Source organism: Hypanus sabinus, unplaced genomic scaffold (assembly GCF_030144855.1).
Source record: "Hypanus sabinus isolate sHypSab1 unplaced genomic scaffold, sHypSab1.hap1 scaffold_334, whole genome shotgun sequence".
NCBI classification, from domain to species: domain Eukaryota; kingdom Metazoa; phylum Chordata; class Chondrichthyes; order Myliobatiformes; family Dasyatidae; genus Hypanus; species Hypanus sabinus.
Window position 1 is genome coordinate 2,196 of NW_026781239.1, and position 17,386 is coordinate 19,581.

Here is a 17,386-nt window from a genome sequence, read left to right on the forward strand (position 1 = left end):
CAGGGAACTGTGTGATTGGATGGCTCGGAGTGAGACCCCCCATCAGTGTCTGAGTGAGAGAGACAGGTGATTCCCGTGTCTCTAAGCAAAGAGAAGGAATCAGGTAAATGTCACTCACACGTCTCGGCGAATGGCCATTAAATATATCGAGAAGGGTTGAGAGAGAGAAAGCACGAAACTGTTGAGAGATTTGTTTTCGTTTCATTTATTGTTTCCATCTTCAGAATTGCACAGTTAGATTCGTAGGCAATGGCTGGCTGGAGCGTTGAATGATCCTCTCGCTGGACGTGGGACGGCAGGGAGACCTCCAGTGTCTCTGACGACTTCACCTGTCAGAAGTGCATCCGGATGCAGCTTCTAACACTCGGGGTGAAGGAGCTGGAACTGTAAGTGAATGAACTCAGGGCCATTCGGGAAGCAGAGGGGGTGATAAGAAGGGTATATTGGAAGAATTTAGACCCACCGTGTAGGACAGAGGAAACAGCGCGATAGTCAAGAAGCTGAAAGGGGTTAAGCAGCCAGGGCAGAAAATTCTTATGGCGAAATTCCTGGGCAATACGTGGATTGGGTAAAACTATTTTCTTGCAGAGGTATAGCTGGTAATTTGAAGCCCAAGCGCTATTTATCCTCAGTGCCCAAGAGAAAGGCCCAGACCGTCAATGGTGAGAAGTGTTGAAGGAGAGAGCGACTTGGGTGTGCACTGCTGGGATACACACATTGTGAATTGTGAGGAGAGCCGAGGAAACGAGCGACGGGAATTGTGACTTGGGTGTGCACTGCTGGGATACACACATTGTGAATTGTGAGGAGAGCCGAGGAAACGAGCGACGGGAATTGTGACTTGGGTGTGCACTGCTGGGATACACACATTGTGAATGGTGAGGAGAGCCGAGGAAACGAGCGACGGGAATTGGGACTTGGGTGGACACTGCTGGGATACACACATTGTGAATGGTGAGGAGAGCCGAGGAAACGAGCGACGGGAATTGGGACTTGGGTGTACTCTGCTGGGATACACACATTGTGAATGGTGAGGAGAGCCGAGGAAACAAGCGACGGGAATTGGGACTTGGGTGGACACTGCTGGGATACACACATTGTGAATGGTGAGGAGAGCCGAGGAAACAAGCGACGGGAATTGGGACTTGGGTGTACTCAGCTGGGATACACACATTGTGAATGGTGAGGAGAGCCGAGGAAACGAGCGACGGTAATTGGGACAGAGTCTCCAGTTTCCGAGTCCACAAACTGGTTTCTTGTCGCCTCGTTACGGGAAGAGTGTAGGGGTTTTCGGAGAGAATGCAGAAGAACTTCACAGGGACGCTGCCTTGAACAGAGAGTCTAATCTATAAACAGATAGATCAGACAGACGGTGTGTTTCTCCCGATCGGCGGAGACTGAGGTGGGAGGAGATACAGGTCTATATCATTATGAGAGATGCAGGAAGACCAGACAGACGGTGTATTTCTATGGAGCGGTGACAGGCCGGAGTGTGTACAGGGACTGGAGGGAGATGGACATTGCGTCGGCAGAAAGGATTTCATTGGGCCTGTTGTTTTCTGTGATTTCCGTTCATTGCTTTTCAGTAGGGCGGGGAGAATTTGAAGTCGGAGAGAGGGAAGAGCAGGGGTGGATTAGATCAGGGAAAATGACGATAAACAAAGTCACGAAACCACTTTTTTTTTCTCCACAGACGACATGGGAAGTGAGCGGCCCGCACGGAGAGACGTATCTGACTCAAGCATATGGCTAATCTGCGTTTTAACAGCGACCCTCGTTATCACGGGTATCTGCTGGAGGATTCATGGTGAGTTTCACTCCGGTCGCAACGACCAAATGGCAGAGAATAAAAATGGCCACTTTAACATGACACATTCCCAACATATCTCAGAAACACCCTTTACTGTGATACCAAGACGCCCATCACTATGGTAGTGACGGGCCACTTATAATGTCTACGGCAATCGCTCACAGCGACCCCGACACAATCACCATCAACGTGATACCGATACACAACTGCCAACCATAGAACATTACAGCGTAGAAGCAGGCTTTTTGACATTTCTTGGCTGCGCTGACCCATTTTTACAGCCTAGTCCGACTGACCTGCAGCTAGACCATATCCCTGGATACCCCTCTCATCCATGTTCCAGTCGAAGATTTTCTTAAATGATAAAGGTAAATCTGTATTCACCACTTAAAATGGCGGCTTATTCCACACTCCCACTACTCTCTGTGTGAAGAAGCCCCCACTAATGTGTCCTTTAAACTTTTGCACTTCCCCCTTAACCCCTGTCCTTGTTTTTTTCTTTTTACTCCCTTAAATTCAGTTGAAAAAACCTGCTTGCATTCACTCTATCTATACACAACGTAATTTTATACTCCTCTATCAAATCTCCCCTCATTCTTCACGCGCCATGGAATAAAGTCCTACCCTTCCTCTGTAACTCATTTTGACAAGTCCGGCAACATCCTTGTAAACCTTTTCCGCACTCTTTCAACCATATCAATATCCTCCCTCTAGGTAGGTGACCAAAACTAAACGGAACATTCAAATTCGGCCTCATTAATGTCTTATAAAACCTCGCCATAACATTCCAACTCTTATATTCAATAATTTGATTTATAAAGACCATCGTGCCGAAAGTTCTGCTTTACGACCCTATCTACCTGTGAAGCCACTTTTAGAAAATTATGTATCTGTATTAACAGATTCCTCTGATCTATTGCATTATTCAGTGTCCTACCATTTACCTTGCGTGTTCTACCTTGGTTTTTCCTTCCAAAGTACAATACCTCACACTTGTCTGCATTAAACTCCATCTTCCAATTGTCATCCCACTTTTCCAACTGGTCCAATTCCCTCTGCATGCTTTCAAAATCGTCATCACTGTCCACTACACCTCCAATCTTTGTATTATTTGCTGATCCAATTCCCCACATTATTGATATAGATGACAAATAGCAATGAACACAACACTGATCCCTGTGGCACACCACTAGTCACAGGCGAAGTACTCAGAGAAGCAATCCTCCACTACCACTCTCTGGCTTCTCCCATTGAGCCTACGTCTAATCCAATTTACTACCTCTCCATGTATACCTAGCGACCGAATCTTCCTAAATATCCTGCCTTGCGGGACCATGTCAAAGGCCTTACTGAAGTCCATGTAGTCAACATCCACTGCCTTCTTTTCATCTACATTCCTGTTATCCTCCTGAAAAACTTTAATTGATTTGTTAAACATAACCTACCACGCACAAAGCCATGTTGACTCTGCCTAGTAAGTTCCTGTCTGTAGTTCATATATCTTAGTACTCCTGCCAATAAGTTACCTACTACGGACGTCAAACATACCGGCCTATAATTTCCCGGATTTCATTTACAGTTTTTTTAAACAACGGAACAACATGAGCTACCCTCCAATCCTCCGGCACCTCACCCGTGGCTACCAACATTTTCAATGTATCTGCCAGGGCCCCAGAAATTTCAGTACTACTCTCCTTCAAGGTCCAAGGGAATACTCTGTCTGCTCATGGGAATTTATCTGCTCTGATTTGCTTCAAGACAGCAAGCACATCCTCCTCTTTAACTGTTGAGGTTTCGAGTCCTCACTACTTATTTACCTTATTTCCAGAGGCTCCTTGCAATTCCTTAGTAAATCCAGATGCTAAAAAAAAAACAAATAAAATCTCCCCCATTTCTTTTGGTTCCATACATAGCCGAATGCTCTGTTCTTTAAGAGGACCAATTTTATCCCTCAATTTTATACTCCTCAAGCACCTTTTTTGCTCCTGTCGTGATTTCTCGTGCCCCACAAAAGACTAGGAGACGCAGAAGATTCTTCAAGAAGTATTAAACTTTAATTTGCAAATGAAGGCTAAGACAGTCGGTGAGCTAGTCGCTGATTGCCCACCGATTCGTGGACATAGCATTTGTTATAGCAATCTCCTGGTTTACTTGCATTAGCATATCCAATCGGTCTATAGGTGCGTATCACAAGTACATCCGCCACTATTGTTTCTACCTATTGACTTAATCATGTTCTAATCTATATCTCTTAGCTTCCTCTTATTAACACATCATTGTCTTCTACGTTCTTAAGATTTCACTCTCCTACTAAAGAGGGTACATGCATAGCAAATAGCAAGTTCAAACTACATAAACTATATCAAAGCTGACTACATAGTTTTGGTTGCACAGCAAACAAGTTCATAGCAAAAAATCTCTCAACTACCTCTCATTAACACACCAGTGTCTTCTACATTCTTATGAATTCATTCTCTATCAAATAGAAAGTTCAAAGTTGACTACATAGTTTTGGTTACACAGCAAACAATGCAAACCTTATACTCCAATACTCCTTGTTTGCTATAACTTTCCTACATCTCTCTCTTCTTCTTTATCAGATTTCCAATCCTCGCTTTTCGATACGTTCTCATTTCTTCAAATTTTCCCTTTTTCCAGTTCAGTACATCAACCCGAAGACCAGACCTATTTTTATCCATGACCAAGTTGAAAATAATGGTGCTATAATCACTAGACCCAAACTGTTCCCCGACACACACTCCCGTCACTTGTCCTAACTCGTTTCCTGGTAGTAGATCTACTATTGCATCCTATCCAGTTGGTACCTCTATATATTCATTTAGAACACTTTCCTGATCACATTTTACAAACTCTGACCCGTCAGTATGGGAGCTCCAACAATATGTGGAAAAATTAAAATCTCTTACTATCACAACTTCATGTTTCCTGAGGTTGTCTGCTTTCTCTCTGCAGTTTTGCAGCTCCAATTCTCGCTGACTATTGCGTGTTGTGAAATACAATCCCAGTAATGTGGTCATACCATTCCTGTTTCTCACTTCTACCGAGATGGCCTCAGTACACAAGCTGTCTAATCTATACTGCCTGAGCACTACTGTAACATTTTCCTTGACTAGCAATTCCAACACACACCCTTCATACCTTTGTCTCTCCCACTTCTGAAACATCGTATCCCTGGACCATGAAGCTGCTAGTCCAGCCCCTCCTATAGACAAGTTTCACTAACGGCTATGAAGTCATAATTCCATGTGTTAATCCACGCCCTCAGGTCTTCTGCCTTCCTCAAAATACTCCTCGATTTTAAATAGGCACACCGCATAATATTATTACCACCACACTCAGATCTTCTATTTCTGACTTTGCATGAACTTTTAACATCATATATTTTCACCCCCCGCTGTACTATCTGCTCTGGCACGTTGGTTCCCACCCCCTTGGATATCTAATTTAAACCATCCGCAACTGCACTAGTGGATTCAGAATTCACTTTCCTGCAGAAAGCAGAGGGTGCTTATGGAGGGGGTACATTCAGATTGGGCGGCTGTTACTAGTGGTTTCCCACAAGAATCGGTTCTGGGATCACTACTTTTCGTGAATTTTATTAACGACCTGGATGTGGGGCCGAAGTCTGGTTGGCAGGTTTTCAAACTACACGAAGGTTTGTGGTGTCGTGGATCGTGTGGAAGATTGTCAAAGATTGCAGAGAGACATTGACAAGAATCAGAAGTGGGCTGAGAAGCGGCAGATGCAGTTCCTCTCGGAGAAGTGTGAGGTGGTATACAAGATACAAGATATTAAGAGGAATAGATAGAGTGGACAGCCAGCGCTGAATACAAGAAGACATCGCTTTAGGGTAAGGGGTGGGAAGTTCAAGGGGGTATCAGAGCAAGGATTTTTACTCAGAGAGTGGTTGGCGCGTGGAATGCACTACCTGAGTCAGTGGTGGGGGCAGATAGCCTCGTTTAATTTAAGAGATTACTAGACGGGTATATGGAGGAACTTGAAATGGGGGTTTATATGGGACGCCTGGTTTAAGCGTGGACAAAACATTGTGGGCCGAAAGGATTGTACTGTATTATTCAATGTTCTATGTTCCATAAGCCGGCACACAGTAACCGTGATAAAAACACGGCCTTTACAGCAACACAATTAAGACCTGTCCTGACAACGACACGCCATGCACCATAACATCAACAATGCTGTTACTGTAGCACGGTAACGACATTCAACGAGACACAGATACACTCCTATCCGCGACACTGACACGACCTTCTCCGTGACTCTGAAGTACCGTACACCGTGACAATTTAACGCTCCTCAAAGTGATCAGCTTCGCCCCTCACCGTGATAAAGACTCAGAGGTCACTGCAACACCCCATTCAGTGACGGTATCACCCCTCAACATTACACAAATGCACGGCTCACTGAGGCAATTACCCGCACCTCACCTTGACACAGGCAAACCCCTGAACGTGATACCATCACCTAAATTCACAATGACACCGCCATAGTACTCTCTGTGATACCATCACACACCTCAGCGTGTCCCTCTCACACAGACCGTGGCCAGGACGTATCCCTCACCTTGACACAGGCAAACCCCTGAACGTGATACCATCACCTAAATTCACAACGACACCGCCATAGTACTCTCTGTGATACCATCACACACCTCAGCGTGACCCTCCCACACAAACCGTGGCCAGGACGTATCCCTCACCTTGACACAGGCAAACCCCTGAACGTGATACCATCACCTAAATTCACAATGACACCGCCATAGTACTCTCTGTGACACCATCACACACCTCAGTGTGACCCTCTCACACAGACCGTGGCCAGGACGTATCCCTCACCTTGACACAGGCAAACCCCTGAACGTGATACCATCACCTAAATTCACAACGACACCGCCATAGTACTCTCTGTGACACCATCACACACCTCAGTGTGACCCTCTCACACAGACCGTGGCCAGGACGTATCCCTCACCGTGACACAGACATACGCCTCTCGGTGAGACCAACACATTCTACACCGTGACACTGATACACCACCCACGCTGACAACACAAGACACCTCACCTTGACATTTTCCTCGCCTTGACAACGAGATGCACTTCATTGTGACCCGGCACACCTCCCGCCCGAACACATAATCTCCTATCACAGTGACACGGACACGTTCCTCTCAGCAACTCGGAAATTCCTCGCACGATATTGACGCAGACCCCCATGGTAACAACAACAAAACCTTCACCGGAACATTGATAACCCCTCAGCGTGACACAGACACGCCCCTCAAGGTGGCGCCGACGCCTCTCACTGTGCCAGCAGCACATCCTGCACTGTGACACGCTTTACCGTGACACTGACACAACACTCTCTGTGACCCGTTCGGTAGCGTGACGCCGACTCACGTGTCACTGTAAACTTTAAACTTCCTTCACCATCTCTCTCAGTATCACAGATTCGTCATTCTTACGAAACATGTCACCGAAAGTCTAATCTGTCCGATCTTAAGCGAATGCACAGCGATCTCCGTCACCAGTTCACTGAGATGGAAACGAAGTACAGATCTGTCAACGAAACCAAGGCTCAAATCTGTGAATTGTTGACCAGCAGAAGAGGTGAGACATCATCCCCCTCTTTCACCCACTCCTCATCACGGGGCAGGCATGGAGAGAGGAAGAGTCACTCTGTGCTTGACATCGGGATTGTGTTAAGAGATGGTATGGAAAATGATTCACTCTATGTTTGACCCGGCGAGAATTATGGGACTGCGTGGAGGGAGTTTCCCCACTGTCACTGAATATAGGAGAGTGTAATGGGACGTTGTGGAGGTGGATTTACTCTGTTTTTGAACATGGGATTGTGAGACGTAACATTGCTGCTTCACACTATGTCTCACTTCGGGAATGTCTGATGGGACAGAATGGATCCAGCTACACTCTGTATCTGACAGCGGGATTGTGTGATGGGAAGTGCCCAGAGAGATTCACCCCATGACTGAACTCTGAAGTGTGTCATGGGACCGAGCACAGAGAGTTTCACTCTGTGTGACGGGACGGTACAGAGGGGGCTTCACTCTGTGACTGAATCCGGGAGTGAGTGCTGCGACGGTGCAGAGAGAGATTCACTCTGTATCCGACTCCTAAAGTGGGTAATGGGATCGTAGGGAGAGAGAGCGTCTGTGTCTGACTCAAAGAGTTTGTGATGGGACGGTGCAAAGGAACCTTCATTTATGTGACACCGAAATCTGTGATTGGATGTTTTGGAGGGAGTCTGACCCCGTGAGTGAACTTCACTTTGTGTGTGAACACAAGGAGGTGTTGTGTGACGGTACAGAGAGAGCTTCATTCTGCGACTCGCCAGAGAGTGCGATGGGACGTAAGGAGGGGGACTCGTGTTAGACTCGGGAGTGTGTGATGAGACCGTGTGGTGGCAGCTTCCCTCTGTGTCTGACAGTCTGCTCTGAGGTGTGTTTGGAGGCTGTAGAGGGAGAATCACTCTCCCTCTGACATATGCCGCGTGTGAAGAGGGAATTTCTTTCTATGTCTTACCACTGAAGTGTGTGATGGGGCAGTGGAGAGAGAGAGATTCACATCGTGTCTGGCAAGCTGTGTGTGATTGGACTCTGGAGGGAAATAAATTTTGTCGGTTGACCCCGGGAGTGTGTGATGGGACGGTGTGGAAGGAGATTCACTCTGTGTCGGACCCGTGAGTGTGGAATGGGACGGTGTGGAGAGAGATTCACTCTGTGTCTGACCCCGGGAGTGTGTGATGAGACGGTGTGGAGGGTGATTCACTATGTGTTTGACCCCGGGAGTGTGTGAGGGGCGGTAAGGAGCGAGATTTACTCTGTGTCCGACCCCGAGAGTGTGTGATGAGACGGTGTGTAAGGAGTAACACCCAAAATCTGACCCCGGAAGAATGTGACAGGGCGGTGTGCAGGAATGTTCACTACACGTCTGACTGCTGGAATGAATGATGAGGCCATGGAGAAAGAGATACACTCTGGGCCTGCGTGATGTGGCTTTTTAGAAGGAGCTAAACTCAGTGTGTGACTCCTAAAGTTTGTGTTGTGTCAGTGTGGACGGGAGCCTCACTTCACGTCTGACCCCGGGAGTGTATGAAAGCCAGTGTGGTGGGAGCCTCACTTCACGTCTGACCCCGGGTGTGAATGAAAGGCAGTGTGGAGGGAGCCTCACTTCACGTCTGACCCCGGGAGTGTATGAAAGGCAGTGTGGTGGGAGCCTCACTTCACGTCTGACCCCGGGGGATGTATGAAAGACAATGTGGAGGGAGCCTCACTTCACGTCTGACCCCGGGAGTGTATGAAAGGCAGTGTGGAGGGAGCCTCCACGTCTGACCCCGGGAGTGTATGAAAGGCAGTGTGGAGGGAGCCTCACTTCACGTCTGACCCCGGGAGTGTATGAAAGGCAGTGTGGTGGGAGCCTCACTTCACGTCTGACCCCGGGGGGTGTATGAAAGGCAGTGTGGTGGTGGCCTCACTTCACGTCTGACCCCGGGAGTGTATGAAAGACAGTGTGGAGGGAGCCTCACTTCACGTCTGACCCCGGGTGTGAATGAAAGGCAGTGTGGAGGGAGCCTCACTTCACGTCTGACCCCGGTAGTGTATGAAAGGCAGTGTGGTGGGAGCCTCACTTCACGTCTGACCCCGGGAGTGTATGAAAGGCAGTGTGGTGGGAGCCTCACTCCCCGTCTGTCCCCGGGTCCGAATGAAAGGCAGTGTGGTGGGAGCCTCACTTCACGTCTGACCCCGGGAGTGTATGAAAGCCAGTGTGGTGGGAGCCTCACTTCACGTCTGACCCCGGGAGTCTGTGATGTGTCCGTGGAGAAAGACAGTCAATCTATTTCTAACCGTGTGAGTGCCTGATCGGGCGGTGTGCAGGGAACTTAAATCTGTGTCTATGGCGGATGGGTGAGATGGGTGAGTGCTCCTAAATGGGGAGGGAGGGGGGTCGTGTGTGTGTGTGTGTGAAATCGGGAACGTTGACGCGTGCCTGTATGGAGTTCCGCTCTGTGTCAGATATCAGTGGTGTGTGATAGGACGGTGCGGAGCGAGCTTCACTCTGTGTCTGACCCCGAGGGTGTGATATGGGAAAGTGTGGAGTGTACTTCACTCTGTGTCCGACCCAGAGGCTGCGTGACGAGGCGCAGAGGAGTGCGCTTCACTCCGTGTTTGATCTAGGGGTGTGTGCTGGGACGGTGTGGAGGAAGCATCGCTCTGTTTCTGACTCACCGAGTGTGTGATGGGACGGTGTGGAGGGAGCATCAGTTTGTGAGTGTTTCAGCGGTGGGGTCGAGGTAGCCACAATCGGTGCCTGACTGGAGATTCTGTGTCTCTCCCCTGGCGTGTGCGGTAAGACAGTGTGGTACGATATTCACTCTGTGTCTTGACACCGGAAGTGCGTGATGGATGGTTTGGAGGGAACTCCACTACGCCTGATCCTTGTAAATCGTGCGATAGTACGGTGTTGGTGGAGATTCACTCTGTGCCTGACCTCAGGTGTGCGTGATGGGACCGCATGGAATGAAATTTACTCTGTGTGTCACCGTTCCTTGTTCCTGATTTCCAGAGCAAACGTGTTCCGAGGACTGGGTCACAAATGGAGATCGGTGTTATTACGCATCCAAGTTTGAAACATCTTTCCGCCAAGCGATTCAAGAATGTTCAAACCGTGATTCAAGGCTGCTGGAAGTCAATACAAGGGATGAAGCGGTATGTGTCACAGCACGAGAAGGTCCCACAGTAACACAGGAATCATCACACACCAGCGGAGTCAGATACAGAGTGAATCTCCCTTCACACCTTTCCATCACACACTTCCAAGTTCAGACACAGAGTGAAGCTCCGTCCACACCATCCCATCACACAGACCTGGGGTCATACACAGAGTGAACCAACCATTACAGATTCCTGTTGTAATCAACAGAGAGAAGCTACGTAGATAATTTTCAAATTTTGGCATTAATGAAATAAATTTATTTTCCCAGAACTTTGTATCGCACAGAGTTTTGTATCTACAGCGTGCATTCTGGATTGGAAAATGCGAACTTAGGTGAGATTTGGACTGCTCTCTGGGGTGCGGGATGGGGTTTGTTTACTGAATGAAGTGGTTTTGTGGGAACAGGGAGTGGTTATGGGATTTGTTTGTAGACTGACGTAGGTATAGGGTTGTGTGATTCAATGGGGTGGGATGGCACAAAAAGGGAACATTTGGGGGCCGACAAGTGTCTTTCGGGGAAGGACAGGACAATGGATATATTTTGGAATCTGGAAAGTGCTGCGGTGAAAGATCAGTACACAGGAATTATTCTGGTACCGACGCATGTGGCTGAAGAGAGCGCGGTGCAGTGGGGTTATTTTGGAGATATTCGCCGGGCTGTGAGGAGAGGGAGCAACACTGTGATTAGTTTAGTGAGTGACATAGATCTGAGGGGCGGGAGAAGGAAAACTGGATTAGTTTGGAGACCGATACAGGACGGTGGCAGATAATGGGTTAACGGGATTAGTTTGCGAACTGACGCAAGGATGTGGGAGAGAGGGAGCCAGTGTTATAAGCCCGAGGTGGACCAGAGGCTGAGGGGAGAGCGCGGTGTTGTGGGTTATGTTTGGAGACAGATAGGAATCTCTTGGTAGAGGGAGGGGCAACGGGATTAATCTGGGTCTGGCACAGAGTGGAACAGTGGGATTCATTTCGGGACAGACATAGGTCTGTGGAGAGACGGTGGGATAGTGCGGTTTGTTCGGGGACTCAGATCAGAATGGAGAGAAGCGGGTGGACCCGTTCGATTCGTATGGGGTCTGACGGAGGACTGGTGTGAGGAAGCGGTTCGGTGGGATTAGATTGGGGAACAAAGGGCTGTCGGGAGACATTGGAACTGGGTATTTGTCTGTGTACTGGCACGGGGCGCTGGGGAGAGCGTGGTTCAGTGGGATGAGTTTGGGGACTGACACAGTCTGTTAGGAGAGAGCTAATTCATGGGATTTGCTTGGGGACGGTCTCTCGACTCGGGTTCTCTGCTGGAGCTGTTTTGTCTCTGTTGAAATTGTTTAACTCTCTTGGACAGGAATGTGAGCTTGGGCCTCCTGCTCAATGTGTCCCCGGGTCAGTCCGTCTGCATGTACTGCGAGCCGTACGGAAGAGGTCTCCCTTGCGATCGTGTTCACCGTTTCATCTGCGAAAAGTCGGCACTTTTGTTCCCGGATATTCCTGAAAAGATCCAGGATCTCTGCCAACAGTCGACATGAATCAAGTGACTACCTCCATTTTCTCCTCCTTCTCTCTCCTTCACTCTCACTCCTAAATCCTTTCAAATTCCCTCCTCACCATCTATGTCCCTTCCTCCTACTGCATCTGCTCCTCTTGTCGCCATCATATTCTCCCCACCAGACACCGACATTGTCCTCTTCGTTCTCGCCATTCCTCCCTGTCCCGCTCTTCCCCGCTCCCTCTTCCTTTCTCTCTGCCCTCGCCTCCCTTATTTACCCGACCTTTCTCCGCCCGCACTTTCTCTGCTCCCTCTGCCCACCTCTTACACGTTTCTGCCATTCCCTCCCGCAGGCGCTCTGTACCTCCCCTCCTCGTTCACTCTAAACCCGCCGTTTCCAGATCTCCCTCTCTCTCTTTCTGTTTTCCACTCACTCTCACCTCAATCCTGTGCCGTCTGGTTCTCGACAACCCAACCCTGGGTGAAAGTCTGTGCACATTCCCTCCGTCTGTGCCCCTCTGGGGTTTATGGAATTCTGTAATGTTATAACTACACTCCAGTCCCAACCTTCCCTCCCTCCCACCACAACTCAGTGCTCCGTTTCGGCAATATCCCCGTAGAACTCCCTGTACAACATATCCAGTTCACTGACATTTTTCCTAAAGCAGGGCGGCCTCACCGACGTCTTGTCCCACGGCACCATGATCTCCAGACTCCTGTACTCAGTGTGACTGGTGAAGACCAGCGGGGCAATTGTCCTGTCCACCCTATCGGATGCTTTCCACAAGAATCTCTATTTCAGTTATTATCTGAAACTTTTAAGTCCCAAAATGTGTTCTTTTGAATCATCAGTACGGCGCAAAGATGTACAATTCATGTAAATTACAAATATTAATAAACACCGCAAAAATGTCGAGTTCTTGCTGATGCATTGAAAGATGTGATGGCGCAGGGGAAGAAGCTGTTCCTGAATCGCTGTGTGTGGGTGTTCTGTCTCCCAGACCTGTAAAATAATCCTCCAGTAATAGGAATCCCAATCCCGTTATAATTCCCGTAAGCCCTCTCTAACGTCTCACATCCCCTGTGAGATAAGCGATCGAGACTTGCTCACAATACTCCAAATGTGACCTCAACAGTGACGTATTAAACCTGAGAATGACGTCAATGCTTTAACGTCCCAGTCCTCTCGAAATGAATGCTGTCATCGCATTTGCTTCCTCAAGCTGCAGGTTAAACTTCTGGGAAAGCTGCACGAAGTCTCCCAAATCCCTCTGCACCGCAGATTCTTTTTAACCCTTACACACTGTGCCAGGCATGTTTGACCCGTTTTGACATTTGACAACAGTTAAAACACCCTGAAGTTTTATACTTTTGTAAAGGTGCTACAAATGTTTGTACATTGAGGCTGCTCCGGGTCGAATTTGTCCCGTATCTATTGAAATGGATTTTAGATCTCTGAAAAATTAATTAAGGATTCTTCACCCGTTTATTAATGTCAGATAGGCTATTTGTACATTGTAAATAGATCTGTATTTCGAACTTTTATGCAGGAACTTGTTATGAGGGGATTCTTGGGCCAGCTCAAAATTGACCCAGACCATTCTGTTAAGGTATGGAGTATGAGCAGTTTGCCTGGGTAAAAAAAAACACTCCGTTTAGAAACCATTCTTCGATTTTATTTTTTTTTTTTAATTGCATGCCCATACGATTCCCGGCAATCTGCCACGTCTATTACCAATGTCTTAATCTACCTGAGCGCTTCTGCAGCCCCGCTGCTTCCTCAGCACAACATGTAGTTCGGTAACGTTGCTACCGACTGTGGTTTCCGGATGAGGGAGTATCTCATCCCGTTGCAGAGGGACGGACACCAATCCGGGAGTTGGAGTCGGTGATTAAATCTGGGAGAACGTGCGCGCTGAATAATCCACATCCTGTCACGCGCACTCACAGTATCCGGGACAGAATTCCAGACGACTGGGATGTCAGAGTGCTGGGGATTGCTGAGACGGGAGAGAGGAGGACGGAGGGGGTTTAGCTCTCGTATTGACTTGCGTAGTGTGTGATGAAATTATGCGGGTTTTTTGGCAGGTGAGTTGCAGTTGAACTAAATATCTGAATCGTGAGTGTGTGAAAGGATGGGGAACAGGGTGTGTACCATCCCTCTGTGTCTGTACCAGAAAACTGTGATGGGACAGTGTCGAGGGAGCATCACGTGTTTGACCACGGGGTCTGCCTTGGGACAGTGTGGAGGGAACTGCACTCAGTGTCTGCTCCTGAAAGTGTGTGATGGGACGGCGTGGAAGTTTCTTCACAGAGTGTCTGATCCCGGGAGTGTGTTTTGTCACGGCGCGGAGGGAGACTCACTCTGCGTCTGACCCCGGGAGTGAGTGATGGGACGGTGGGGAGGGAGCTTCATTCATTGCTGACTCCGGAAATAAGTTATACGACTGTGAGTGGGAGCGTCACACATTTTCAGAAAATTTGGGACAGCGCAGAGGGAGCTTCACTCCTTGTCTGACCCGGTCCTTGTGTGATGTAATGTTGGTGAGGGAGCTTCACTCAGCGTCTTACTCCGGGGGTGTATGATGGGATGGTATGGAGGAGTCTCGCTCAGGGTCTGACTGACGGTGTCAGAGACTCTTACATATTTTCCCATGGGACAGCCAACAATCAGAGTTCGGGAGCGGGAAATGTGTGCATTATAAACAAGTGCAACGCGTTTGTTTGAACAACAACCAATCAGCAAGGCGGGTTCCTGAGCAAGAGAAAATAAAGATAGAAACATTGGAACTTAGAAAACCTACAGCACAATGCAGGCCCTTCGGCCCACAATGTTGTGCCGAACACGTCCCTACCTTAGAAATTACCCAGCTTACCAATAGCCCTTTATTTTTCTAAGCCCCATGTACCTACCCAAAAGTCTCTTAAAAGACCCTACTGTATCCGCCTCCACCACCGTTGCCGGCTGCCCATTCCACACAATCACCTCTCTCTGAGTAGAAAACTTACCCCTGACATCTCCCCTGTACCTACTCCCCTGCACCTTAAACCTGTGTCCTCTTGTCAGCCATTTCATCTCTGGGGAAAAAGCCTCTGTCTATCCACACGATCAATGCCTCTTATCATCTTGTCGTTATACGATGACTCTCTGTCAGGTCATATTGGGAGGAAAATAGACCGAATGTTCAGTTCGCAGGAAACTGGGTGACAGTCCGCAGATTCAAAGGGGTAAAACTTCCAGCCCAGTACAGCGTCCCCCTGTGGCCATGCGGCTCAATAACAGGTATTCCAGTTTGTATGCTTCTGGTCGGGAGCGACAGGTTAAAATGATCAAGTCGAGATATGTCACACAGGTCAGGACGACACATGAACATCCATGCATACAGTCAAAGGTGACAGCGTTACTCCACAAACAAGGTGCAAAACACATTGTCAGCATTGAAACTCGGAGCAAAGCACAAACAGTACGAATAAATAGAAATATACCAACACAGTTTGAGGCCTTGGTTCAACTGAATACCACTGAATCTGCAGTCGCCCACAACAGAGCCTGTCTTCTGCCGAGCGAACAGTGGGGGGCAGCACAGACTCCTGCCTGGAGGCCACGCCACACCGCCCTACCGTGCGCAGCTCCTTCACTTCCTCTGCCAGCGAACGGTTCTCACAGTTTACACAAAAACTTGAGTTGAAATAATATCTCAGCGGGATTTTCTGGCGTAACAGAGGTCATAAAACTAGAGTTACAAGGGGTTGAAACCCGTAATGCCATCACAGATAGAAGAAAGCGTGTTGGAACAGATGTAGTTAAGACCTCAGACAAAATCAGGAAGTAAAAGGTTGATCCAGCTGGGACCCACGTTCTGAGCTGTGTACGTTTCAATGCAGTAAGTATTGTACGAAAGACAGATGAACTCAGGGCAGGGGCCAACGTCTAGAAGTATGAGACTGTAGCCAATAGTAAGATTTGGTTGCAAGAGAGGCGGGACCGTTAGCTTAATATTCCGTGATTCGGTTCTTTTAGACGTGCTAATGAGCAAATAAATCAAAGGTGAAGGGCGGCTTCACAGCCAGAGAAAATATTACAGTGCCGCTCAGCCAGGACAGATTGAAGAACTCGTCAAAGAGGTTTTTGGGAGGAACTGAGGAATAAGAAAGGTATAACGCGATCATGGGGACATATTTTCAATCACCTATTTGTCCCGGGGATTCAGAGGAACAGATCTGTAGAGAAACAACAGGTTGTGATATTGGGTAATTTTAACAGGTATTAACAGTCAGCCCCATACCGTGAAAGAACTAATGGGGCAGTTTCTCAATACTGGAACTGCTCCAACGGAATGGGACAAGGCAGGGGACAGAAATTGTTGCAGGGGACCAGTTTGCGTTTAGTGATGATAATTCCATCAGATTTAAAGTCCTTATGGAAAAGGATATTTATGACCTCGGGATTAGTTTCCAAATTGAAAGAAGGCCAAACATTTTTTTTGGCGTCAGGAATGATCTGGCAAGTGCGGGTTCGGCCAGGTTGTTTTCGGACAAGGATTTATCTGCTAAGTTAGATCCCGAGCGCTGTTTCATAAGAATAATGCGAGATGTTGACGCAGAGAGGGATTTCAATGTAGATGAAGGAACATGACGCTGCATTGAGAAACTCAGGGAACGACCTCTCGACATAGGTAGTGAACAAGTCACACAACCCTCACTACTACACAGACACACCCCTCAACGGGGAATAAACGCGCCCCTTATCGTGACTCCGACACATCGTCACGCTATTCACCGTAGCAGGCACGCATTCCCCCCAGGATGCATAATCCCCTCCCTCACAAAGACTCATTCCTATCTCCGTCTACCCTCGCTCTCCTGCCCTACTCACTGTCTCCGACAAACGGTCCCTCCTTTGCACCACTCCATCCCCGTCACCGTACCTCCTTTACAAGCTGTCTCGTCTTCGTGACACACTCCCTCTCTGCACAAATCCCGTTCTCCGTTATCTCCTTTCGCCCATCGCCACCACCCGTCTCGGTCCCCTGCTGGATCCCCTAAAGGTGTAGTGAGACTAGTCTGGAGTCTGACATGTGGACGTGGAGAGAGAGCGGAGCAGTTGGAATAGTTTGAAGATTGACATGGGGCTGCGGGGAGTTCGCGGTGCAGTGAGATGAGTGGAGAGAGAGCGGAGTATTGGGAGTAATTCGATAATACTCTTGGAATTGTCCACTGGACCTATTTTGCTTCTCTTGAGATTGCTTAATTCTTTTTGATAGGAAACTTGTCTCTGATGTCGTGTACAAGATCAACTCTGGGAAGTTTGAATGCACTA

The 17,386-nt window shown here is 48.3% G+C and overlaps 1 protein-coding gene across 1 annotated transcript; it reads left to right on the forward strand.

The window, feature by feature from the left end:
* Positions 1-1,693: 1,693 nt before the first annotated feature.
* On the forward strand, positions 1,694-12,919 carry LOC132388486 (natural killer cells antigen CD94-like; the record flags this gene model as incomplete). The annotated part of the gene is made up of 4 exons (XM_059960832.1): positions 1,694-1,807; positions 10,431-10,573; positions 10,849-10,913; positions 11,926-12,919. Coding segments are annotated over 4 exons (503 nt in total), but the record flags the coding sequence as incomplete, so codon positions are not given.
* Positions 12,920-17,386: the final 4,467 nt, after the last annotated feature.